Source organism: Alternaria novae-zelandiae (assembly GCF_023758075.1).
Source record: "Alternaria novae-zelandiae strain BMP 2774 chromosome Unknown scaffold_26, whole genome shotgun sequence".
NCBI lineage: Eukaryota > Fungi > Ascomycota > Dothideomycetes > Pleosporales > Pleosporaceae > Alternaria > Alternaria novae-zelandiae.
Window position 1 is genome coordinate 352,801 of NW_026056986.1, and position 25,782 is coordinate 378,582.

At 54.7% G+C, this 25,782-nt stretch overlaps 9 protein-coding genes across 9 annotated transcripts; 5 read left to right on the top strand and 4 right to left on the bottom strand.

Moving 5' to 3' along the window:
• Positions 1 to 379: 379 nt before the first annotated feature.
• On the bottom strand, positions 380 to 4,442 carry J4E88_009815 (uncharacterized protein; the record flags this gene model as incomplete). Its single annotated transcript, XM_049403413.1, has 3 exons — positions 380 to 567; positions 627 to 3,300; positions 3,351 to 4,442. 3 exons carry the CDS (start codon positions 4,440 to 4,442, stop codon positions 380 to 382), a joined length of 3,954 nt encoding a protein of 1,317 aa, XP_049250847.1.
• Positions 4,443 to 6,022: 1,580 nt separating this feature from the next.
• J4E88_009816 (uncharacterized protein) lies at positions 6,023 to 7,726 on the bottom strand (the record flags this gene model as incomplete). Its single annotated transcript, XM_049403414.1, has 5 exons — positions 6,023 to 6,505; positions 6,570 to 6,725; positions 6,774 to 7,232; positions 7,282 to 7,512; positions 7,559 to 7,726. The coding sequence occupies 5 exons, from the start codon at positions 7,724 to 7,726 to the stop codon at positions 6,023 to 6,025; spliced, it is 1,497 nt and encodes a 498-aa protein (XP_049250848.1).
• A 587-nt stretch (positions 7,727 to 8,313) lies between these two features.
• On the bottom strand, positions 8,314 to 9,495 carry J4E88_009817 (uncharacterized protein; the record flags this gene model as incomplete). The annotated part of the gene is made up of 1 exon (XM_049403415.1): positions 8,314 to 9,495. The coding sequence occupies one exon, from the start codon at positions 9,493 to 9,495 to the stop codon at positions 8,314 to 8,316; it is 1,182 nt and encodes a 393-aa protein (XP_049250849.1).
• Positions 9,496 to 12,195: 2,700 nt separating this feature from the next.
• Positions 12,196 to 13,866, top strand: J4E88_009818 (uncharacterized protein; the record flags this gene model as incomplete). Its single annotated transcript, XM_049403416.1, has 3 exons — positions 12,196 to 12,213; positions 12,269 to 12,361; positions 12,415 to 13,866. The coding sequence occupies 3 exons, from the start codon at positions 12,196 to 12,198 to the stop codon at positions 13,864 to 13,866; spliced, it is 1,563 nt and encodes a 520-aa protein (XP_049250850.1).
• Positions 13,867 to 14,246: 380 nt separating this feature from the next.
• J4E88_009819 (uncharacterized protein) lies at positions 14,247 to 15,060 on the bottom strand (the record flags this gene model as incomplete). Its single annotated transcript, XM_049403417.1, has 3 exons — positions 14,247 to 14,377; positions 14,429 to 14,694; positions 14,765 to 15,060. 3 exons carry the CDS (start codon positions 15,058 to 15,060, stop codon positions 14,247 to 14,249), a joined length of 693 nt encoding a protein of 230 aa, XP_049250851.1.
• Positions 15,061 to 15,449: 389 nt separating this feature from the next.
• Positions 15,450 to 16,120, top strand: J4E88_009820 (uncharacterized protein; the record flags this gene model as incomplete). The annotated part of the gene is made up of 6 exons (XM_049403418.1): positions 15,450 to 15,674; positions 15,724 to 15,741; positions 15,794 to 15,874; positions 15,926 to 15,974; positions 16,023 to 16,061; positions 16,113 to 16,120. 6 exons carry the CDS (start codon positions 15,450 to 15,452, stop codon positions 16,118 to 16,120), a joined length of 420 nt encoding a protein of 139 aa, XP_049250852.1.
• Positions 16,121 to 16,601: 481 nt separating this feature from the next.
• Positions 16,602 to 21,449, top strand: J4E88_009821 (uncharacterized protein; the record flags this gene model as incomplete). The annotated part of the gene is made up of 7 exons (XM_049403419.1): positions 16,602 to 16,862; positions 16,921 to 17,167; positions 17,224 to 17,717; positions 17,779 to 17,797; positions 17,873 to 17,952; positions 18,901 to 21,057; positions 21,105 to 21,449. 7 exons carry the CDS (start codon positions 16,602 to 16,604, stop codon positions 21,447 to 21,449), a joined length of 3,603 nt encoding a protein of 1,200 aa, XP_049250853.1.
• Positions 21,450 to 21,984: 535 nt separating this feature from the next.
• On the top strand, positions 21,985 to 22,887 carry J4E88_009822 (uncharacterized protein; the record flags this gene model as incomplete). Its single annotated transcript, XM_049403420.1, has 1 exon — positions 21,985 to 22,887. One exon carries the CDS (start codon positions 21,985 to 21,987, stop codon positions 22,885 to 22,887), a length of 903 nt encoding a protein of 300 aa, XP_049250854.1.
• Positions 22,888 to 23,581: 694 nt separating this feature from the next.
• J4E88_009823 (uncharacterized protein) lies at positions 23,582 to 25,048 on the top strand (the record flags this gene model as incomplete). The annotated part of the gene is made up of 4 exons (XM_049403421.1): positions 23,582 to 23,585; positions 23,612 to 23,695; positions 23,763 to 24,668; positions 24,819 to 25,048. 4 exons carry the CDS (start codon positions 23,582 to 23,584, stop codon positions 25,046 to 25,048), a joined length of 1,224 nt encoding a protein of 407 aa, XP_049250855.1.
• Between the last annotated feature and the right edge of the window lie 734 nt (positions 25,049 to 25,782).

Here is a 25,782-nt window from a genome sequence, read left to right on the forward strand (position 1 = left end):
CAACAAGATTGAAAACCAAAAAAAGAGAGCCAAGCTAAAGCGCCATTCCAGCGCTCAAGAAAGATCCATAACCTCATGACTTGACTGTGCTTGCGACTAGAGGAAAAGCCGCCGAAAACACCAGTCTCCTTCCTTCATCCCATCGCTCGTTTCTTGCTTCTTCCCAAAAGAGATACTCATGCCTCTTCCCTCTTCGCTTTCTTGAGTCATGGTGATATGTATGGATTCATACCCGACCAGACCTGACCTATTTCCACAGGTCGCCTGGTACAAAACGCTTGTAGAAACAAAGAACATCTCCGTCTCATTACAAATCCCTTTGCATTGAAGTGAAAAGAAGCATATTCACATACAGGTAGGCAGGCTTGCGCTCTCTGTTTTAGACCAAAACCCATTCACTGCCTCTCTTGATGAATTTATCCAACATCATGGTGACGTCGGTGAGGACGAAGCGGCAGATGTAGAAGCCGAAGAACTCTGCGGCGTGGCGGGTTGATAGCTCAAGACCGACGTGGGTGGGGGAGGAATGCTTGAGACCTGGGTCTTCGACTTGGCGGGCGATTTGGTCTATAGCGTTGTTAGTTAATCCAGGTTTATGATGAGAGATGATGTAGAAAAAGACATACCCAATATTTGGACCGCATCGAATAGCCTTGCCAAAGAACCCATGTACCCTGCATTAGGTCCCTCAAACACAACACCGGAAATGTCTCGCTTGGCGAAGCGGATGCTGGGGAGGTTGGTCATGGGAAGGGTGGACATGATCAGAGTGTCCTTGGGCACTTCTGCACTCTTGGCACCACCAGCCATGCCCGCGAGGTTGACGCCCGAGTTCTTTGATCGGAGTTTCCGCCAGGAAGCAAGGTATGATTTGCCCTGGGCAACAGCACCCTTGTGTTGGTGGTCCACGGAGCCATGCCTGCCGGAGGCGTCTGTTGACGATGCACCTTCGCCGACAGTGGTCGCATCTCTGAACAGTGCGGTTACGGATTGTACACCGACTTCGTTGCCTAATTTCTTTGCTAGCTGGGCTTGCACCTGGTCGAGCACTAGCTCCAAAGACTGCATCTCTTCTAGGACAGCATCCGCGTCGTTCGTATCCACAGACGCTAGCTTTTGAAGCGCTGCTGTGAGCATGTCGCAGTTGGCGATCTTGTCCTCGATGTTCTTTAGCTTGACGCCCTTTACTCGCCAGACATCGCGGGGAATAAAGAGTTTAGTGGAGAGATAGCCACCGCGGGGATGCGCGATTGTCTGGTAGAAGCATCGCATTAACCAAAACGGTCTGAGGAGGTACGAATCCGGACATGGCTCCAGAGGGATCGGGGCGTTCGTGATGGCTGGGCTTGGCGAACCGGGCGAGAACGGTGAGTGGATATCACTCTCGAACAAGTGCATCCCTCCACTCGGTAGACCGTCGACGTTGAATGTGGGGACGCTGGGCGTTGGCATTGCCAGGCTGACATTGCTGGGTTTCCTGCCCGTAATGGAAAAGGTCGTGCTCAGTGGCGTTCCTATAGATGCATCTGAGCCATCTGGGCTGGATATTGACAAGTTGCGCTGTTTCAGGCTGAGCGAGGACTTGTTCTTCCTGATTCCCATCGCTGAGGTTTTCCCGGTCTTTGGCGAACCTGGTACAAGACCAGCCTCGTTAGAAACAGCATGGCCGAGGGCGGGCGTCGCGGGTGAAACCGTGGCAGCAGTTTCGGCGGGACTGTAGAGGGTGGGCTGAGGTGATGGAGCTCGAAGACCAGATTGTTGGGACGCTTGCGGCAGCGCGGGAAGCTTGAACGCGGAGTCTAGGGTAGGCTTGGTGGTGCTGAATGTTGGTGCCGCCGACTTGGGTTGGACGGGGAGGTCGGTAGGCGCATCCTTAGCTGGCACCGGAGGCTTCTCCGTGTGAGGTGCAGGCGGGACAGGCGGTACAGAAGTCTCTATTTTCAAAGACTTTGCATTTTGTCCCGATAACCTTCGACTTCGTACTGAGGCTGCGTCCTTGGTTGCAGTAGTGGGCCGTGGTGTGGTTTCTGCGGTGTCGATCGTTTGCGGTGCTTGTGACTCGGGAACCGTAGGCAAGGCAGGCAGAGCGCCAGATGGAGCAGGCACCGCGGGCGGGGAATGAGCGGGTGGTTGCTTGGATGTCGGGTGCATCAACTCTGCAACGGTCGAGAGTGACGTACCACCCGTCGTTCTGTGTGACGACACGGAGCTGTTGTACGCGCTTCCAGAAAAGCCACTCGAGTCTGACTGCCGCGGTAACGAAGACTTTGTCTGCAGATCGAAATCAAACCCATCCAGCATGTACTCTCGCGTCATCTCGTCTAGTAGCCGCTCTTCCTCTTCCGCCTCGTCGTTGAACCTGATCTCAGCGCTTTCGCGCACATGCGGAAGGCCCTCGCCCCGAAGCTGCGTCTCTTTGTAACGATACTTGGCTGCGGCAATGGCCTCTTCGCGTTCCGCCTCCCGCACGCGCTCCTTGGCCAGTTCCACGTTACGCAACTTAGTCGCTATTAAATCGCCGGGTGTAGAAATGTCGTCATCATAAGGTTCATATCCATCGTCGTACGCAGCTTCGACGGCTGCATCAAGCGCCGCATCGAATTCTGCCTCGGTTCCTCCACTGTTGTTTCGTATATGTTTTCGGCGCACTCCTCCAGGAGACATGGAATGGACCGAGGAAGAGCAAGAGGATCCACCAGACTCATCAATAGTGTCAAGCCATGATGTTGACTCGTTGCTATGTACTCGCTGGTGATTTGATTTGACGGGCTGCTGCGGTCGTAATAACCGGCCATACTCCTCGGGCTCGGACTCCTTACCGCTGAGGAGAGGAGATTTGGACCGCTTGGGGGAGAGCGGTGGGGGCATATATACGCGGTCCATCATCGATTCGGCAACCGATGATCGGACAGATGTGGTAGAAGGCGCGATTCGCCCAGGTGGGGGCTGTAGGTTGAATTGCGGGTTCTGCATGCCTCTTTGCACATCGCGGATGGCGGTGGAAATGACCGACTCACGAGGACCGTCGGAGCCCTTGCGGAGAGGCAGCTGCTGGTTGGGCGGCGGTGTAGGCTCGCCGGCTGGAGGGGTATCATATATAGAACGGTCGTTAACTATGCGAGATACTGTGGCAGTTTCAATCACTGCAGGTGGTTCGTCGTCGTCAAGAAGCAGCATTGAGCGGTGTTCGTCCAGCGATTCCCCGCTCATGGGGCGTGCTGGTAGTGATTTGCCGCTATGGTTAGTGTAGCCGGGATCTAGCCGTCGCAGCTCTTCTATGCGATTGGTGTATGTTACTCGCTGCTGGAGTTAGTGGTGAAACCTTACAGATAATGTATGCATTGACTTACAATGGCGTCCAGCTTCCGCCTGTCCTCTTCCTGCGAGCTGCGGATCATGACCTGCTGGAGGAGCTTGCAGGCATCCTCGTACGCCTCCATGGCGCCCTCGAAGTTTTGCGCATTGTCGAGCAGGACAGCGGTATTCGCCTTTTGCAGGGCACGCGACAGCATCGTCTTCTTGTCTTTCTCTCTGCGCTCGCGTGTGCGGGGAGGCGTGCCCTGGTAGCTGTCGTCTAGCCTAGCGCTGGCGTTGCTCTCGTTGCGATGGTGATCCCTGCTGGGGCTGCGGACATGGGCTCTGCTCCCGGACCTGAACTGTTCTCTGCTCTGACTCCTGGAGTGGTCCCGCGAGGCGGCTGGTCTGTGGCCCGCACTCGGTGGGGGCTTTTGGACGGGATCCCTGGGTGCTGCAACGGAGGGTCTGCGTGCTGTAGAGGGCCGAGCTGCGCCCGAAGTGGAGTCGTGCCTTGGGTCAGCCTCCTGAAGGACCGCAGGCGACCCGAGGGGCGACTTGCCCAGCACCTTTTCGGCCTTGGTGGTGCGAGACGGGGGCCTCTGGGAGGGCGGCGAGGGCGTGGGTTTCGAGTTGAAGTAGTCGCGCTGCTGGAGGCCGGAGAGCAGGTTCGGGGTAAAGAGGCTAGAGGCCGAGGGCGAGTTGTTGGTGGTCGAGGTGCTCGTGGGGGTGTTGGGGTCGTAGACGGTCGAGGGCAGCAGGATCGGGGGCAGCTGGGGTACCTTTGGGGCGGCTGTCACGGCGGATGGGGGGTCGTATGCGGGCGAGCGTGGGCGGTGTCGGCGGGGGCTCGCGGTGGGCGAGCGAGGGGCAGAATTGGCGATGCGAGCGGGGGATTCGGGGCCATTGGCGGCAGTGGCAGGCGCGGCGGTGTTGGGCGTGGTGATGCTCAGCTTGCGCGAGAAACTCGGGTGGTGCTGGTGGTGCGGGTGGTCGCTCCTGCCGGCCTGGGTGCCCGGAGCCTGGGACCAGCGGTTGAGGTTGGCAGAGGCGGTGGCGGCGGCGGCAATGGCCTCTGCAGCGCCGTTGGCAGCGCTCGAGCGGCGTCGTGAGGTCGTGGCCGGGGGCGGCGTGGCCTGGATATTCATGTTGTCGGCGTCGACGTCGACGGGTGTCGAGGCAGGAAAGCGTGTCTCAGGCCAAGCCAGCGGTTAATGCACGGCGCATGCAGGCATGGTTGCCACAAGCAGGAACGCGCTCAGGCGGGCGGCGGAGGTGCTTGGAGGCGGTGCGGCGGGCGGCGTGCTCGCGAGCGGTGGTGCAATGTGCTGTGTATCTCGAATATGTCGTACGCAGCGACGAGCAGCCGCCTGTGGAGAGCACAGTGCCGCCAAGTCGCAACCCGCAAAGCCACCCAGGGGTCTTCCAAACCCGGCTTAGCCCAGAGGGTCTCTACCCCTGTCCTGCCCGGCCGACCCGGCTGCCTCTCTCTATCGTGCTAGCCAGTGCCCGGACGAACACCAACTGAGCCCACGACACGCTGCACGCAAATCCCTCGGCCTAGTCCCTCTGCTTTAGGGGCTCTAGACGTCCCGCCTCGCCATCGTGTCTGCAGCGGGCGGCCTCGTTGGGCGGCCTGAAGATTCCATTGCCTACTACGCTCCCAGACAGTACGTTTCAGATGGTCTTCCCAATTGGACCCTGGCCTCTGCTGCAGGAACAGACTAGCAGCTAGGCCCTGTGGCTGCGCTTGATGGATGCCCAGTCTGCGGCCTGCTCTACACACCTCCAAAGCACAACACCGGGTTCCTGACTTGCCGCAGAACTATCAATCTGCTCCATGACCCTCTCATCTGTGCCATCTGTGCCATCTCATCAGCCATCGGCGATCTGTAGTCCCTTCTTCTAGCTTGCCTTAGTCTACATCATGCTTCTTCCCCGTTCCCCGTTCGCCGTCCCCTCTCCACTTCCGTTTCCCATTGCAACAAAAACAAACGTCCAATGCTCAATCCCGACGGCGCCTCATAATCCTCCCGAATCCGATGCCGACAATTGCATGTCGTGCGATGGCATTGTTTACTCAACACGACGTGTCAAAAGTAACCTCTGACTACAAACCCAACCCGTTCGCAATCGCTTGCGCAAGTTGCGCTCATGGCAGCCCGACGCCCGTACATCGCAATTCGCCAATTCGGTCCGTTTGCCACGCGCTCCAGAGGCCCATGTCGCGCCTGCTATCAAACACGGTCCCAGCAGCGCGGTCGTATCGCGTATACGATAATCGACTGATACTGACACACGCCTAAACTTCCAAATCCCGTTCCACTTACGCCATTTCTGACACCAAAAGCATCGCAACAAGCAAATCTGCATCACCTAACTTCTCAACACGTGGCACATTGCTGGCTTCATGATTTCTTTTCGCCATTCTTCTCGCTACAGATACCTTCGTGTCTGTATTAGGACAGCCCGTCACCCTTCTCGCCTCCCCGCAGCCTTCTATAGGCTGCTTTGCCAGCCTTCATGGTCCGTCCCTGATCATGTCTGTTGTTTGGGATCCGCCATCTCTCGTTTCATGCATTACCGTTATCGCGTCATGGACATTGATCATGTCCAACCCTGCCAAACGCTCAGCTTCGTCAGCACTAGTCACCGTCTCTTCCGTCTTCCACTTCCATGTAGTGAACTTGTAATCACCCTTGCTATGCGTTACCATCGTTCTTCATTTTCAGTGCAAATCTGTCATCATGTCCTCCTCAGCTTCGAGGCCGTCGTCCCAAGCCGTGTCCATGGCGTCGCCGTTGTTGGTCTGCCTCTTGTTCAACCGCTTCTGATTCTCAACGTACTCCTTGGTAAGCGTCATTCGGTAGTCGGCGTCCTTGACTTGCTCGGCGAGCATGTTGGTACGGCGCGTCTGCTCAAACAGCGCTTGTTGTTGCTGCTTCTCACTCTTGGCCAGAGGTCCTTGCGTCGGGTCCAAGAAGAAACGTAGTACGATCCCCGCATTCGCCTTGTCCGTCTCCTCTAGCCGTGCGTTCAAGTGCCCATCCTTGATCAATGTGTCGATGTATCCGGCGATCTCATCCGCAGGTGCCCCCAGATGGTGCGCGATGTTTGAGACTGGAATTGCCGAGTACGTCCGTGACAGCCGCGAAACGTAAGCCCGTGTCTGGCTGCTGATGAGTTCGTTGACGAGACCAGCGTTGCCATCCTACACGTCTTGTTAGTATTCATGAAACAAACGTTGCACAATTTGCAGTGTATGATGACCATACCTCTGCCCAGACCTCACTACCCGCCTGCACCTGAGCCTTCAGCTTCGACATGTTGTCCAGCTCCTCATATGCGTCTGCCAGGGCTTCGTAGGCTTTCGACGCAGCCTTAATATCTTTGATCGCACTTCCGTTTGAGGTCCGTGGTGCAGTGCCCACCTGCGAATGTCAGCTTGGTCCGCGATATACTACTTGACTGTGATATACCTTTCCCTCTACGAGACAGCTCACCAACACCCACTTCTTGTACGCCTCCAGCATCAAGCCGTTCGCTGTTTTGGTCGTAGGTATAACCAGCACGTGCTCCAGAAATTGTTTCGCCTTCTTGAATTGCCGAAGGCCCAGATATACCTGAGCACCTAGAACATAGTACTCTTCTATATCCGTCAGCGACACCTTGTCTGAATGTCCAGAGTTCTGATGTATGTATTCCCCGCTGCTCGCGACGTCCGCACATGGTACTGAGTATTCGAGGCCGTCACGGACGACGTTGGCAATCTTCTGGGGGATGCTGTGGATGTAGTTGTCGAGGATCGGTTCGGCGGCCGCGTACGATCGTGTCTCCATGCATAGACGTATAAAGGAAAGGTGGACTGAAGTAAAGGTGCCTGTGGAAGCATCAAGTCGAGTCATAGCCGACCGCATGGGCGCAATAGCCAGGCTCGCCTGTAGTAGTCAGCATCTCATGCAGCGAATAGCATTTTGTCCGACCTACAGAATCACATGCCCGCGCAATCGCCTCGGTCTGCTCGACGAGGTATCTCCACTCTTTCCCAACATAGCGTAGTTGTATAGGGTCTGCTGTCTCCAGGAAGAGCACCAGCTGATTCCATAACGTACCACCGGGCTGCAGTGTATCGGGTACGTTTCTCTTCTCGAGGATAGCGGAGATGCGGTGGCGGAGAGCAAAGGCGTATGCTATTGAGTTCACAGCGGGGTTGAGTATCTGTAAATTCAGCGGTATACAGGTTGTTGCCTTCAGCTATCCTTACCGAAAGAACGTCTTGGGTTGTATTTGCGCTCTTGGACCATTGTGACGACGGGATGTTGTTCAGTTGCGAGACAAATGATCGAGCCTTCGAGTCATATTCGCGCCGCTTTGCGAGGTCTGGGCTGTCTGGCTGAAACGACAGCAGTATAGAGGTGAGTTCGGCCGACATTGTCGCGTCGGTGTGGAGGGATCTTGTGGTTCGAGCACGTAGGCAAGGCGGAGGCGGCGACGTAGGGTGGGGTATCGTATCGTTGTTGCCTGCGTATTGCCGGTGCAGTGTGTTGGATCGGCTCCAGTAAGTATTCTAACCCGAACGGAGGTATCAGGTTGAATAGCGAGGACAGAGGTGTGTTGTTGCTGCAATTAAATGTGTTTGTCGAGGCGGAGGTGACATAGCTCTCCGCGTCCGCGAGCTCAAGGCACCTACGCACGGACGACAAGCAGTTACCCCACTAGGTGCCACCTTCACTTCGCTGTGGCGGTGCACCAACTTCAGCAAAGTATCTCACAAGACAAAAGTTGAGCAGGCCTATGTGACCGGGCTACTGTTGCCAGATACGTCCTTGTCTGTTCTATTGACATAGCCTCACTATACTTCTTTTCTACGCAAGTTAGAACTATCCATGAGTACGTCTAAACTATACCTAAGTACATTTCGACACGCAGGATGGAGAGCCATAGTTTCACTAAACCAATTCCGATCCGTCTCTGAAATTGTTCGTCTCACTTTCCGAAACACTTCCGGTGAAAACAGTGCTACACCTTCCAGCCCATTTCGACCGCTTCCTCCCTCGCCGTCAGGACTACTGGCAATACGTCGTACCTGGGCTCCGAATCTATATCGCCCGGACGCGACTTCTGCTTGTAGATTCGGACCATCTCTATGAGTCCCAAGCCAGGGTATCCGTGCTCATCCTCTTCATCGCTATTCCCGTCGTTCTCCTCGACTTCTCCAGCTTTCTTGGCCATCGTTCCGCGCGTTCTCGGCCCAGACATTATGACGGGATCATCCTCCTTCGGCCTGCGTCTGACACTTTTATGCGGTTCTGCGATAGCAGCGGCCAGCACATCATCGTCTGATTCCTCCGAATCGTCCACGAGCTCTATTTCCGGTGGAGCCAGAGAAGCGTATGGGTTCAGCGCGTCCCCAGAATACGCAGGCGAATAAATCGGTCCAAGCCTGTTCAAGACATGTGTGGAATACTCGGACTCTTCATCGCTTACTTCCAAGATATCAGTCCCCGGGGGCTGGACCAACGTAGCTTTGATAGTGGCAGCAAAGTCTGCCTCAACCGTTCCTTTCCCTCTGCCCTCAATATGAACTTGCTTAACTCCACGAATACCCATTAGCGCGTTCGCGAGAAGCTTCTCCGTGCTGTTGAGCTTGTAGGGTAGCTTCTCTCTCTCCTCGTCGGACAGCTTGCCGTCTGCAAACTTCTTCAGTTTGTCGTTTACAAAGGCAGATAGGAATGGCGATATGAGGTGGTAGCTGTAACGCGTGAGCAGTATGTTGCCTTTCACGACTAGGCGAAGGGTTTGTAAGTCGTGAGGATTGGTAGCATTGTCGGGATGTGCGTGTAGCTTGTTGAGTGCCATTGCGAAACGGTCCTCCGTATATGCGAACAGTTTAGTTGTGTCGAGATGGACCTCTAGAGTTTTCATGCTCCGCAGATACTCTTCGGATCCATCAGCCATAGTGAAGTAGTCATTGCAATCGGCCTCGTCTTTGAGTACGACATGGTCGAATTCGCCACGTGTTTTGAGGGACAGGATCGGGTTCGATTTCTGCTTTGGCTTTGAGACCGGTGGGGCCAGAGTGATGTTGTCGAGCATATCTTCCTCCTCCTCTTGCGATGCGCTGTTGCGAGTCTTACGCCTTCCATGTCCATCGGACAAGGAAGATTTTGTGGGCACACTGGCTTTCTTAGGACGTGCCATACTTTACTATCAAGCTGATCGACGTGTGTGGGGGTGTGATTGCGAACCAGGGCCTCTGTTGAAATGGAGATGTGGAAGTCAGAGGTTGGATCTAAAAAGGGTCTCAAGAGGAGTGCGCGCAAGTGGACTGGTGAATAAGGGGAGTGATTACCGTCAATCTACCTTTATAGGTCATGGAAAACAGCCGTGAAAAGTCTCCAGCATGACCAAGTCATCTCTAGAACATGTAGAGACACTCAAAGTGACTGCTCGATGCTACGTGTTCAGCGCTGTCAGAGGACTCTTTCACTATACATATCGTCTGATACATCAGATGGCATATTGCAATGAGCAGTGTCGTTTCGTACCCGTTTGAAACTAGGAGAAACACCACGACAATTACCATCTCAGAGTGACGCCGCGCTTTCACGATGAGAATCTTGAACTACCATGGAATTCTGGTCGTCGCCAGCTTATTGTAGTGTATCTGTAGTGCCCCCACTTACAAGCGCTTTCTCGTAGGCTCTCCACCACAATCCCAGATTCGCCGCGACTAGTAAGTCCATCATTTTCAAGCCTTCGTCTTCCAGAATTATCTTTCCCAACTTCGCTTGCTTGCCACCAAACCCGCCACCTGCGAATTCCTGGCCTAAAGAAAGATCTAAGCGATCCAACGAACTTCTAGCGTCTTCGGTGGTGTCATCGCGACTGACTGATAAAGAGGAGTTGTTGCGGCTGTGTCGTGCTTTGCGGAAGAATGACGAGCGTTTTGAGCCTTCCTCGCCTCTGGGTGTAGTGGGTTTGGGACTACTCGGGAGGTTGAATCGTAGCTCACTAACCGTCATGGCTGTGGGCGGCGCTCCTTGGAGCCCTGGAACAACATGTCGACACTACCAGAGTAATTAGCATCATCTGTTGACGATCATCGAGACAGGAGTGGCATTACCTTCAAAGATCCGCCACCTACTCCCGTGGTGAATTCACATCGCCCATTCCACGGACTTGTAAACACATACCCACGGAAACTGGTTTGCCTATCCGAGACCTGAATGCTAGCATATGACTGGTCTTGCCTAGTCACGAACGGAGGAGTTGGAGACGGTCTCATGTCTGTCGATGTGGAGTTGGTCTGCGCGCAATAACTCCCCCTTGAGTCAGGACGTCCGGTGTCGTAGTCATACGAATTAAGCTTCCGATGTCCAAAGCCGCCTATGTGCTGCGATCCTTCCATCCATATGCGTCGCCGGAATACGTTCTCGTTCGTAGACAGATGAGCCCCCGTCTGTTGTTCTGACGCTGCGTTATGTGATTGTATTGACATGTCGCTATCTCGTGTTGTTAAAGGGGGCTTGTTCGTGGTGTCGGAATGCAGAAATTTGGAATAGCCAGGATTGAAAACTTCGATATACATCGGTGCTCCCAACTTCTTCTTCATGCCAGGATCATTCGATGTCGATGAGACATTTAGGACAGGTGGATCTTCAATGCGAGCAACATTCCACTGCGCGCCAGATGCGGGATCTCGCCGGATAAGGGTGAGCGATGCACTGGAGCGTGACGGATTCTCCGATCGTCTACGTGGCGACGCTGTCGGTCTTCGGTTTTCCTGTTGGTACTGGCTTGCATCGAATGAGCGTCGTGGGCTGTGGCTATACTCTGGGGCGAGCATTACAGATCTCCGCGCATAGTTGCCTGCATCAGTGTTCTGGTTGTTGGAGTAATTATTGATAGGCGCCAGAGGGCTAGGAACGGGCTTCCGTATAGGAGCTGTGTTTATGCCGGGTACTGCTTTCCTTGGGACGATGGGCGCAGAGACGCGATTAGAAGACAGTTGGCTCTCTTGCGCATAATCTGGATCCTGGAATCCAGGAGGGTCGACAAGGTAAGCATCTTCTGGTTGCTCAACGTGGACGAAATAGAGTGAGCTTTGTATGTCTTCTGCGGTCACCACCTTTTCCCGCGGCTTCATCGGAGATAAGAAGACATCTGAAGCACGTTAGGTTTACTGTAGGAGAAGACATGTTGACAGCCGTACCTCTGCTGCCAGGAACACGGGCGATGTACAGTACTAGCGGGTCATGCCTCTCATGAGTAGGATTCCTTGGGTAAGCTGGTGGATTTGAGGCAAGAGCGGTAAGCGATGAAAGAGATCTGGCTTCGATGATCGGCGTAGCCATTAGAGCGAAGGTATTAGCTGTTTTGATATGTGGGATAGCGCTGAGTATATGGAGTTGTCAGGTGATTGCCAGCAGGGCGTTGCCTAGGATATATACAAGGCGACGACGGCGAGGTTGTGCTTGGGCTCGGGTGGCTGTGCGTACGCGTCTCCACCGACTATCATGTACAACAAATGAATTGTCTTGGCCTATCGTTGTGAAGCGCGAGAGGCAAGCGGCTCTGACAGACGCGCATCACCCATGGACTCGCGGCGCCTTGCCGGCAGCGAGGCTGATGCTGGTGATGGCACCTGGGAGCACGCGAGTCTGCTTCGCGTTAAGCCAGAATGGTCGGTGGCTGGGGCGGCGAGGGTCTATTGGCGGGTGGGTCTGATCTTGGAAGGGCCCTAGCGCTGAAAGTCTGCTCGAAATCTTGGCTTTCGTTTTGACCTCGATTTTCGCGACCCGCACACGACACGCTCGCCCCGCCAACTCTGCGCCCTCTACCCGTCTGAAACAGGACATATCACATTACGAAAAGGATCCTGCGTCTATCGTCCTCGCAATGGGCGACAATCTCGAGGTATGCACCGGGCAGTCTCCTGTCGCCTGCTCTCGCCGCTAACTGAGAGCTGCAGGAGCGTCTAAAGAGCCATGCTCGTGCCTTTGAGGGACTCATGTCTCTGATACCCGCCAAAGACTACTATGGCAAGGATGAGAGCATCACCAGCGTATGCATCTCTTCACCTCAGGCATCCGCCTTGTACTGACATGAAGTTCGCAGACGCAATGGCAAAAGAAAGGCAAGAAGCAGACTCTCGAAGAACGACAAGCAGCCAAGCGAGCGAAGCTGGATCCTGCCTCCCACAAGAGCGCCAAAGACGTCATGGACGAGAACGCGCTAAAACGGAAGCGTGAATTGGAGGGTGAGGAGGTTTCCGAGCCCGAGTCGTCCGATCTTGACATGGACATCACAAAGGAGAAGCCTCTTGAGGGCATCAAGAGCAAGGCAAAGAAGCAAAAGACACAGCCTGTTGAGCCAGAAGCCGAAGAAGAGACCGAAGAAGTCACTTTGTCCAAGGCGGAGGCCAAGCACGCGGCGAAAGCAGAGAAGCGGAGAGAAAAGAGGAAGGAGAAGCAGGCCAAGAACAAGCAAAAGCTGGAAGCGAAGAAAGCGCTACCAACGCAGTTCCAAGGTCTCGCCGCCGAAAAGTCTGAAAAGGACGATGACGAGGACGAGGATGAAGATGAAGAAGACGACGCGTCTGCAGACGAACTCGAACATCCAGACGAACGCATAGAGGCCTTGGACGTCTCCGGTCTCGTCGAAGAGGGTCAGTCTACTGCTCCCTCCACTACTGCCAATTCCAACTCCTCCACAGCCTCCGTCGCCTCCGCCGCTTCGTCAAATTCTTCACTACCCCAGTCCGGTGAGGAAGCGCCACAGAAGAAGGCTAAAAAGCCATACACGATCGATCCACAGAAACATGAGGATTTCCGCGCTCGGTTGAACGCGAAACTAGAGGCCATGCGCGCGGCGCGAAAGGCTGACGGCCCAGATGGACGCCCTGCACGCAACCGAGCAGAGCTGATCGAGGCGCGCAGGAAGAAGGAAGCCGAAAAGAAGGCCGCGAAGAAGGCCATGCGTCAGGATGCGAAAGAGGATGAGGCGCGACAGCAAGCAGAGGAACAGCTCGCACGGATAAGAGGCGGTTCGGGCTCACCTTCTGTATTCCCAGCGAGGTCGCCGGAGACTGAGCGCAACTTCAACTTTGGCAAGATCGCATGGGACGGCCAACAGCTTGAGAGCAATCTCTCTGGATTCCTCGACTCCAAGAAGAAGAAGGGCAAGTCAGATGCGAAAACAGCACTAGAGGCTGCGCAAAAGAAACAAGCTCGCATTAACGCCTTCGACGAAGACAAGCGCAAGGATATTCAAGAGAAGGATCTATGGCTGGCCGCCAAGAAGAGGGCACAAGGCGAGAAGGTCTTCGACGACGTCAACCTTCTGAAGAAGAGCTTGAAGCGTCAACAAAAACAAAAGGACAAGAGCAAGCAAGAGTGGAAGGAGAGGCTCACGAACGTCGACCAAGGAAAGGCCGCGAGACAGAAGAAGAGGGAGGAGAACCTCAAGAAGCGCAAGGAGGACAAGGGCCAAAAGGGCAAAAAGAAGGTCAAGAAGCCTGGCAAGAAGGTCAAGCGACCGGGCTTTGAGGGAACATTCAAGGCGAGATGATCATGAGGCTGGGCGGGATCAAGGTATATAAAAGGAAAGGGTGGCGGCATGCATACTATAGGCAGGCATTTGGCGTTTGATACCATATCATGGCAGGCATCGTATGAGCGTTAGGAGTATTATGATCTTGAATATTAGGTTGTCTTCTCTCGATAATGTTTGTTCAATGCCATAACTGTCTTGCAAATCAATAGTAATGCATCTAGTTGGACCCCAACACACTAGCACGTCCGTCATTTCCATGTTTCTCAGTGTCTTCTTGAACACGGACTCAGTGAGCTTGGTATTGTTTACTGATGCATTGACAAAAGAAATCTGACTGGCTGTGTCAGACGCAACCGCTCCTTATATGTACAGTAATTCCAAATCGCTCCCGTCCATTATCTGTAAGGCGCATCCGCGCGAGCAGCTGCGGCAATCTCGGACTCCCACTTGTCTCCGTTTGCTAGCAACTTCTCCTTGTTGTAAAGTAGCTCCTCGCGGGTCTCAGTCGCATACTCGGCATTGGGTCCTGTATCAAATTAGCACTTGGTCCGCGTACTCAGAGAGCGTGTCGACATACCCTCAACAATGGCATCGACTGGGCAGCTCTCCTGGCAGAGACCGCAGTAGATGCACTTGGTCATGTCGATATCATAACGTGTGGTCCTCCTACTACCGTCCATGCGCTCTTCGGCCTCGATTGTGATGGCTTGCGCAGGGCAGATGGCCTCGCAGAGCTTGCAAGCAATGCAACGCTCCTCACCGGTAGGGTACCGTCGCAGGGCGTGTTCGCCTCGGAAGCGGGGCGAGATAGGGCCCTTCTCGAATGGGTAGAAGATGGTGTATCTTCAGAAACGTCAGATTACCGTATTGCGAACAAGTGGCAAACGAGCAGTCTGCTCATTGGAGTACTCACGGTGGGCGGAAAAACTGCTCCAGCGACACATACATGCCACGGAACATCTCCATGAGCAAGAAGTACTTGCCGGCGCGGTCCAATGCACCTTCTCCTTCATCCCATCGCTTGGGCTTGGGTAACCGGAAGCCTGGCGGCGGGGGTCCTGCTGGGGTGGCGGCTCGGGATAGGGTGGTAGAGAAGAAGGCGACGGTGGCGGGCGAGGGGAGGCGTCCAGACGCGAACTGTGGTGACCGGAGCAGCGTAGCAGCTGGGCGGCTGCGTGCCAACATTGTCAATGGCTTTGCGCTGGCCATTGTGAGCGTGGTGGAGTCGCTGGCGGGTTGGGGGGTTGCTGGCGGATATGGAGGTTGTCGTCAAGCTCGAAACTTGAGGTCGTCGCTTGTAACGCGGAGGCTGCGATTGGCCGACAAGTCCAATGACGGCAACAACGGTGGGAGGCAACTCCGAGGTCAGAAATTTGACTCAGGTGATGTAGCAGGGTATATGAATGATTTCCAAGTCTTTCTCGGATATCCGTGTTACCTGTTGCGATAATTCAAGGTGCGCCTGTTCACTCGTACGGAAATGCTCTTGACGGCTGACTAACGTAATGTAACTTTAGTCTGAAGTTCTAGTCGAGCATCAACATCACCACCACCACCGACCTTGCTACCTCGCACGACGCACTCCTAAACCGTCCACCATGTTCCGAACAGCACTCCTCAGGTCCGCCCGATCCGCCGTCCGCGCTGCCCCACGATGCCAGGCCGCAATGGCTCGCCCCGTTGCGCGAAGCTCCTTCGTCCAGCCAAAGCAAATGAACCCCTCCGTATACTTCCAGGCCGTACGATGCTACGCCGCGAGCGCCGGTCTGTCAAAAGATGAGGTCACTGGCAGGATAATGGACCTTTTGAAGAACTTCGACAAGGTAATGGGTATGCGACGGGAATTTTAGAAAGTGGCTAACGCAGAAGCAGGTCACCGATGCCTCCAAGGTAACTACCAACCGCGCGTGAGGGATTGGAGACAAAGGCTTACATTTTGCAGCTGAACGCCGAATCGCACTTCCACAACGACCTCGGTCTCGACAGTCTGGATACCGTAGAGGTGGTCATGGCGATTGAGGAGGTTAGTCGGTCCGCGTACGATACACGGAAGGCAAATCTGACAGTGAGGCAGGAATTCAGCATTGAGATCCCCGACAAGGAGGCCGATGCCATCCACAGCGGTACGTTCAGATGCAGGGTCGGAGATATACATACTGATGATATCACAGTCAAGCAAGCAGTGGACTACATCATGGCCCAGCCCGATGGTGAGTCGCAACTTGAAAATCCCGAAGTTGCCCCAAACTAACACATCGCAGCTCACTAGATTATATTGGAGAGCCGCGCTGGATTGGAGATGATGGATGTGGAATTGAGAGTCGGTCCTACCGGCATCGCTATATATATGCCCCCGTGTAAAACAGTCGCCTGGGTCGGCACCGTGTACTTCTGATAGAATTGACGCTATCCACCTCCCAGTGCTTTGGCTATTGTGTTGTTGGACGCCTGTTTACTTGATCTCCGAAGCGTGCGTAACTAATCTTGGCACATCCGAGACCGACACCCTGTCCGCTGATTGATGTGGCACGAGAATCAACCCCCAACGCGTAACTCACACAGGCGCCTTGCGATACCCCTTATTCTTTACATCGCCGTGCCCGCTACTCTCTCCTACATCGCACTCACCGAAAGTCCCACATAGTCCGACACCGCGCATGCGCAGCCCAAGCGCCCTCATCCCTGCGCCCGTTGAGGAGCATCACGCATAATTTCAACAAGACCCCCCTCCCGTTCCACAACCACACCTGATGGCTTCTAGCTCTGGTCTGACGCGCCGGAGAGGAGGCGGCGGCGCTGCTGGCAACGGCGAGGACGAGAGCAGCCGGGTCAGCTCGCCAGCACCCAAGCGCAACGACGACCGCACCCCCGAAACCTCCTACGAAAGCTCCGAGAATGGCCACAAGATCGCATTCGACCCCCGGGACATCAGCGAAAATGCAGAGAGGAGCAAACAGCCCAAGCTGACACTCATGGAGGAAATCATCCTCATGGGGCTGAAGGACAAACAGGTGTGTACACGGCAGGGCGCTGGTGGGCTAGGGGCAGCAGGCTGATGAGTGAGAATAGGGATACCTGTCGTTCTGGAACGACAACATCTCGTATGCATTGCGAGGCTGCATTGTCATAGAATTGGCCTTCCGAGGCCGCGTGAGCATGCAAAAGGACTCGAATCGGCGACGGTTCCCCCTCGCAGACCGGGTCATCGAGGTTATTGACGACACGTTGACCGGAGAGGTTCTGCTGGACGAGGCCCTCAAGATGATGAAGTCGAGCGAGAAGATGAGCGTCAACTCGTGGATCGACCTCATGAGCGGTACGTCTGCGGCGCGCAATCCCAAGGCTGGTGCTCGGTACTAACTACACACACAGGAGAGACGTGGAACCTCATGAAGATTGGCTACCAACTAAAACAAGTACGCGAACGACTATGCAAAGGCCTCGTCGACAAGGGCATCCTACGCACCGAGAAGAAGAACTTCCTCCTGTTCGACATGGCTACACATCCCGTCGCAGACGGCGGCGCAAAGGAGGAGATTCGACGCAGAGTCCGGAACGTCCTCACCAACCGCACCGTCGTCCTCCCCGGCAGCCAATTCCTCCCCGAGGAGTTGGAATTCAGAGTGCTCCGAACAATCACCATGGTCTGCGCCGCCTATGCCGCCAACGTCCTCGAGAATGCCCTAACAACGCTGGGTCACGAAGCGCGGGAACGGGCTTTTGCTCAAGTGGACGAGCTGCTGGCAGAATATTCGCAGTGGCCGTTTGCAAAGAGGCAGGGTGGCTCGCAGGGTGTGGGCGCAAACTTGGGTCAGCTCATCACGGACGAAGTTAACGGTTCCAAGGATAAGGAGCTCCAGCTTGAGGTAAGTCAATCGGACTTTAGCTTTTCCTTTATTTGACAGAGCGCTAATCATGTTACAACAGGTTGTCGCAGCGTGCTTGAGTGTGTTCACTCGACTTGACTCACTGCTTTGAGCGGAGGGAATGTAACGAGAGCAGTGGTATTACTGAGCAACAGGGGAGCGCACGTCTCAGCAGCGAACCTGCACGTTTGAGTATCTATCGCAAGCAAAGCAGACGCATATAGCCGGCGAACTTGTAAGCGGCGGCGTGTCCGGGCCGGGACTGGATGGAAATGTTTAGGTATTGTCAGTTTCTAGCATTGATGCAACTAGGATGGATCTGGAGGCGAGGGCGTCAGAGTGCGGTGACGAGGTGTACTACCAGACGCTTCTTATCTTCTTCTACTAGGCGGGTCTTTCCATAAAATACAACCTTTATTCGATAACGAACAAGGTCCACTGCATTACACGAGTGGCTTTTCCTCTGAGCTTACCGGTCTAGGTAGGCGCTAGCATTCGTCATGGCGTCACACGTGATGGCCTGCGTGGAGACGATGGAGTGCAGGTGTAATTATGTGGAACAGTCGATAGAGCATGGCCTCTGCTTTCGTGAAAAGAACCACGCCGGGCAGAGACGCTGGGTGCGTGGGAGCTCGCCGACGAGCTTCAGTGTGGTCATGGGCTGGCTGGCTCGGCGCTCGCAAGCGGCGGGAAGTGGGAGCGAGGCGCAAATCCATCAATGCCTCTGCCTGACACACAACACATCATTCCGAGCTTATCCACGGCCGCGACCCCGCCCAAGGTACCGCAGCAGGTGTTTCGCCGATTTAGGTTTCCTGCCAATACTCTCGCCTGTGAAAGGCTTACAGACGGGCTGCTGCGCGCTTGACTACCCGATCGGCACTTCTTTCCCTGGACAGCCAAACAGAGGCCCAGCCCAGCCCTGTGACCTGTGACGACGCGCAAATTGCATGCTCGCAAAGGTATGTGTTTTTTCTATTGCTGCTATTTATTCGCGTGATCGCGGCGCGATGCATGCGCTTTCTGGAGATGGCGGCGCGGGTGTTGCTGTCGCCATCGCATCGCACGTCCGCCCCCTTCTTCTGGCAGGCGCGACCGCTTGGGACGCCCATTGACCCACTCGAGCCTCCATCACTCCTTCCAGCCTCCATGCCTCGGCTCTAACCAGGGCAGCAACACGCAGGTCGCTCCTGCTGCGCGCATCCACAGTTCCTACGCGATGCCCTCCCCGCCGCTAGCCGACTCTCAGTCCCTCGATCCCGCCCACGGCGCGTCCACCAACGGCATCAACAGTGAAGGTGCTGTCCAGCCCGCCAACGCCCCGACCAGCATCAATGGACCCGACGGCGCGTCCAACGACAACAACGCGATTCGAGACGGCAAGCAGAAAGCCAAGGCCGTCATGGCCGCCTCTGGTCTGAACCTCGCCGGCGCGCAAGGCGACACGGCATCGCCCGCGCAACCCGAAGCCATCAACGGCGCGTCGCCCAGCAGAAAGCGATCGCGTTCGGGCACCCGCAAGTCATCACGCACGCCTTCCCACGACGGCGGCGCGAAACCCACAGCCTCGCAGACGCACCTCCTCAACCGCTACATCGAGCGCGACCTCTTGGATAGCGTAAACAAGTACGAGCGCAACAAACATTCCGAGAAGGTCTACGGCGAACTCAACGACCTGCGCCACTTCTACCGCGACGAAGTATATCCGGTCCGACGACAGAACCCCGGCGCCATCTTTGGATATGGCTACGCTGGCTACGGCAACGGCCTGACCGAGATACCTCCCGACCCCAGAGACCCGCGCGCCCTACCGCAAACCAAGCTGCTATACCCGGAAAACGCCAAGCGCGCTGGCCGTCGACTCGCGCTGCAGCTCAAGGTTTCGAAAGAGAAGGGGCTCCAACAAGCAGACCAGATTGAAGAGCTGGTACCTGTGCGTTTGGATATCGAATTGGATAGACTGAAGCTTCGCGATACTTTTACCTGGAACCTCCACGACCGCGTTACCAACCCCGTGCTCTTCGCCCAAACCCTCGTCGAAGACTTCCAAATACCACCCGAACTGCGTCAGAACGTAATGCAGCAAATCGATCGCGAAATCCACGAGCAGGTACAAGACTACTACCCCCACGCCTTCTTCGACGACGAGCCACTGGATCCACATCAGCCATACTCGGCATACAAGAACGACGAGATGCGGATATTGATCAAACTGAACATTACCATTGGCCAGCACACCCTCGTAGACCAGTTCGAGTGGGAGATCAACAATCCTCTGAATGCGCCTGAGGAGTTTGCGAGACAGATGGCCGCCGACTTGTCACTATCCGGAGAGTTCACAACCGCAATCGCACATTCCATAAGAGAGCAGTGCCAGATGTTTACAAAAAGTCTTTACATCACAGGCCATCCCTTCGACGGGCGACCAGTCGAGGATACAGACATACAAGACAACTTCCTGGCATCTCCACTTCCCTCCGTATTCCGCCCGATGCAGTCAACAAAGGACTACCAACCCTACCTTTACGAACTAAGCAATGCGGACCTGGAGCGAGCCGAACTTTCAATCATGCGCGAACAGCGACGCCAGAAGCGTTCCGTCAACAGACGCGGTGGCCCTGCCCTGCCAGACCTCAAAGACCGCCAACGGACTGTTCGGACGTTGGTCGTTTCATCAGTGCTGCCTGGCGCTGCGGAAACGATTGAGGACAGTCAACTCTTCAAGGCCACGCGCAAAGCCAGAGAAGGCCGTCGTCGCGGTGCTGATGGCAGCTCAGACGACTCAGATAGTGATGATTCAGTCATGGAGTCTCCCGCACCTGCTCAATTGATGACTGGAGGCACTGCTCGTACCCGTGGTATGCGCGGAGCTGCTACTGCTGCTCAAGCTGCGATGCGATCCGCCATTGGAAGATCAGCAACTCCCGAAGTCTCGAATATCCAAACACCCCATCACGAGCCACGGGCGTCGAGGTCCCTACGGTATGAAGCGCGGGAAGAGAGCGTATCTGAACCCACATCACTAATAGTCAAACTCCGGATAACGCCCGCAAAGTTCAGGGAATGGGTAAGGAACCCAAGAGCTTTCGTAAAGCCCGCTGGAACTCCCATGATGACACTCTCGCAACCACCAACGCGGGGTACGCCTACCGCAAACTCGATGCCTCCTCCACCGTCACCCGCCATGCCTTCCCGCTCCACACCGACAGTACCGACATCCGTTGAAGCTTCGCCGAAGCCACCTTCCACCCCCACACCAACGACACCGAACAAGCAATGGAATTACAAGCCGGATGGCTCATTGGAAGCACCTTGGCCAACGCCCGCCGCTTCACAACATGTAAGATATCTCCTTGCTTCCATGTAGTCATATCTGACCCATAACAGCCTCCCACTCCCCCATGGCTCCAAAAAGCGCTCCAAGACCTACGCGATAAGAATCCCGGGGAGCTCTTCGAATCTACCATGCGCTACGCAGTCATGAACGAGCGCCACGAGGACCCGAAGACTGGCGAGATGGTGTCCAGACAAGTCAAGCTAGATACACTATCTCCAACCGCTCCTCTGCCAGCGAACCACAAAGCGTATTTCCTCCCGCGAATCCGATGCATAGACTGCCCAGGAAAGCTGTACAACGCTGGGCCCGAACAAACGGTCAATAATTTTGAATTACATCTGAAGAACCGCGTACACATGGAGAACGTGCGCAAACGGACTGGTCAGCCATTGTAGGCTTAGCATTCAGATTGCCTGTCTGCGCAAACAGGAAATGATATTCAGATAAGCATAGCGGGGTCGTTTTCATATTGGCAAGCGCATCCAGGGTATAGAAACCCGTGTAAAAACAGCGGATCACGTGGAGTTGCGCATACGGACAACGTGCTTGTCTATCGGCGTTCTCATTTGTCGGCTACAACTCGGAAATTTGGGCCCCTCTTGGATCATAGCACGGAGGGTTGGCATAGTTTGAAGTCTTCGTCATTACGCGGCACTATTTTGAGTACCTTCCTTCTTCTCTTAGTTACTGGTGTCGTTTGTAAAGTATAAGTAGGGTTGGTAGTCTTCGACGCAGCGATGTAGGTAGGCGTCAATTACAGCTGTTCATATCAAGGCCGTGCAAGTTCCATCTCTCGATACTGTGAAGGCCTCTATTCATCTCCTTACCACAAGCCTTCTTCGCAGTCGTTGCTAGAGAGAACATCGTCCCCGCTTCACTCCGTCACGTGTTCGGTTCCGGCAATAGGTACCTACCTAGCCTGTCGTCATGATGCTTAACGCAGCGCTTCTCGTCACCACCCTGCTCGCCATCATTATGAAAGCACAGGCTGCTACTCTCCCAATCCGAATCTTAACCCACAACATCCGTTATGCCGCCGACCCACCAGCCACAGGAGAGAAGCCATGGTCAACACGGAAACAGCTGATCCTCAACGAGCTGCACTACAACACTCTCCACAACCCCGAAGCCTTCATCTGTCTGCAAGAAGTGCTCAATGAGCAAATCGTCGACATAATGGCCGGTCTCGGCAACGAATGGGCTTACATCGGCGTCGGCCGCGACGACGGCAAAACCGAAGGCGAATACAGCCCCGTCATCTACCGCCCAGCCGTCTGGGAACTCGTAACCTGGAAGACCGTCTGGCTAAACGAAGACGGCGCCGTTGGAAAGAAAGGCTGGGACGCAGGCTCCGTTCGCATCGTGACCATCGGCACGTTCAAGCACACGACAAGCAAGAAGGAAATAGTAGCTATGTCAACGCATTTCGACAACGCCGGCGCCATCTCGCGCCGCGAATCTGCGAAGATCATCGAAGGAATTGCCGCGGACATCGCATCACCGGCGTCAAACTTCTCGTCTACTGGCCTGCCTTTCTTCCTGGCTGGCGACCTCAACTCTGAGACTACGGATGATGCGTACATGATGCTGAACAACGCGTCGTCTCTCTTGCAGGATACGAAGGAGCAGGCTAAGTGGCTGTATGGTGATGAGAATACGTATACGGCTTTTGATGATGTGGATAAGGCGCTGATTGACTTCGTGTTTGTGGGTCCGAGGGGAGAGGGCGATTGGGGTGTTGAGGGGTATAGTGTGTTGCCGAATCGGTTTGAGGATGGGGTTTATGCTAGTGATCATCGCGCGGTGGTTGTGGATGGGGTTTTGGAGGTTTAGAGAGGATGATGGAGATGTTTCTGGGGATGACACTATGATCTTACCTAGGTACATCATGAAAGCAATTCCGTATCGATGAAATACCCATAGATTTGCGGAAAATTGCGCTTGCTCTGTAAAGATTCTTTGGGAATGCGAAGTACATCATAAGAGTGAGGATGGTATGATGCGATTTCAATAGCATGGATGTGTTCATTTGCCAGGAACACTATATTCGATGTCATCAAATGTCTGGCAGCTGGTGGCACGCTGTCGAAGCTGTCAGCAGCGTGGCATACATACAACAGCATAACCGCAGTGAAGTTGCACTGCAATCATAGAAATGCCAACTTAGGCCATAAATACGAGCTCAAAACCGTGACTCAAATGATCACAAGTCCAGTTTCCATACCCAAGGTGATTAATTCAGGAACAAGCAAAGCAGGTCGAGTGTGACGTTGTCAGGCGATCATCGTCATTGGGCTCTGGCTAAGCGAAAGCTCGAAAGCACCCCACTGAGGGGCTGGCCTGAACACAGGAACGACCTCGCGCACCACTCCAATTCTAGCTCCTAGACCATCTTCCCACACTCAACTATACTCAAGATGGCCGAAACAGCAGCTCCAGGTAAGCTCGATCCTTGTCCGCTACAACTGCCATCGACATGAGAAGCTATTCAGACGAAAATAGCTTTGACCTCAGTTTTGTGCTGTCAATGAGTCGCAGGAGCTAACCCATATTGCAGACTACACTCTGGCGAACCCAGATACTATCACCAAGTACAAAGTCGCCGCCGATATCTCCCAGAAAGTCCTCAAGGAGGTCTCCGGTACGACGCTCCCCGCACCTGCCCTTGTTTCCCGCGCGTAAACACGAACATAAACTGACCAGTCCAGGATGGATCGCCGCTGATGCCAGCATTGTCGAGCTCTGTGAGCGCGGTGACAAGCTCCTAGACGAGGAGGTCGCCAAGGTCTACAAGGGCAAGAAGGTCCTCAAGGGCATTGGACACTGCACCACCATCTCGCCGAGCGCCTACATCACCCCGTACACACCACTCAAGACCGATGCCGAGGAAGCCGCCGTTACACTGAAGGAGGGAGAGGTTGTCAAGATTCAGCTCGGTGCCCAGATCGATGGGTTCTGCGCGATCGTTTGCGACAATGTCATCGTCGGCGCTGCTGACGAGGTCACCGGAAGGGAGGCAGATCTCATTCTGGCTACACACTACGCGAACGAGCTTCTGCTGAGGTTGATGGTACCCCCAGGCTTGGTTCCCCACGGCGACGAGGAGGAGCAAAAGAAGGCTGCGTCAAAGAAGGCCTACACCCAGAGCCAAATGACCAACATGCTTGAGAAGGTTGTCAAGGCCTACGGTTGCAACCTCGTCGAGAGCACCACCATCTGGCAATTCGACCACAACGAGATCGAGTCTAAGAAGAAGATCATTCTTGCGCCCGGCGAGGGTGTCAGAGGAGAGGGTCTCCCTGAGGTCGGCGAAGTGTGGGGTGTTGAGATGGGTGTCAGTCTCGGAAGCGGCAAGGTCAAGAGCAACAGCAACAGGACCACTCTGCACCGACGTACAGCCACCACCTACCAGCTCAAGCGCCCTACCTCGCGAAGCCTGTTGTCTGAAGTTGTCAAGAAGTTCGGCACCTTCCCCTTCAGTCTGCGCCAGCTGGAGGACGAGAAGGCTGCCAAGGTTGGTGTTGTCGAGTGTGTCCGCACAGGTGTGCTCCGCCAGTACGAAGTCGTCGTTGACAAGGACAACCAACCCGTAGCTAGGTTGTTCAGCACTGTTGGTAAGTCCGAGGATTTCCCCTGCTCTGTCTGTGCACGGAGATGCCCGATATTGGCCGATGTGGTCGATTGTTCGATCTCCGTATTTCCACCTTCGTTTGCTTGATTGCGAAGGATCATGAAACTTGCTTCAATAGCTAACAATTCAACAGCGATCACCAAGAACGGCATGCAGCGTCTGGCTCAACCCGCTGCCATCGACACCTCCAAGTACAAGTCTGACAAGAAGATTGAGGACGAGGAGATCCTCAAGATTCTCGAACAGCCCATTGGAAAGACTTCGACAAAGAAGAACAAGAAGAAGAAGAAGAAGCCCGCCAAGAAGGCCGCTGATGGCGGTGCTGCTCCTGCCGAGGAGGAGGAGAGTGACGATGAGGAGTAGACGCAGCTTGCGGAGACCTTGACGCCATACCCGCCTCTCGACTATGAGCCTGGATGACACGGACTTTTTTGGTGACTGCAAAAAACGGCAGGATCGGAAAGAAAATCGGCAAAAGACCCAGGTCTGATGTGCTTTGTCTTGTGCTCGTACACATGATCAAGTAGAAGCGATAACAATCCAAAAAAAAAACAGACACCTATTTACCGGCCAGAATCTTTCGCTTCTTATGCGTGATATTGACTAATGTAGAATCTGATAGCTAACACGCGCGCATCAAAGGAGTTACGGACGGCTCACGGACTGAGATCGTTTCAGGTGGTCTGGGGAGTCTTTGGCAGTCGAACACAGCTTCACCCCGCTTGTGTCCAAGCGACCGTGGACGCGACATACATTTCACTCATTTCAGAAGGGGCTTCTAGTCTTTTGATGTATCTATGGCGAAGGGTGGAGCGGATGTTGGGCGGCTTCGCGTCATTGTTCTTGTCATCGGTTTATCTTTTTCACCAGTCATGTTATTGTCGCCCCCAAACGCCGAACATGGCAAATCGAGAGAGGCTACAAGAGATCCCTGACTATGTTGTTCGCAACAACACACGAAAGTTATGGTGCTCTACGCGGATAGACAAGCATGGTATAGAGTGAGGTAAAGCATGGAACAGAATTTACCCCTGAGTAGATCATGCAAAGGCAGGATTGTGTAATAGAGATTTATCGAAGTGAAGTCAGGAACAATG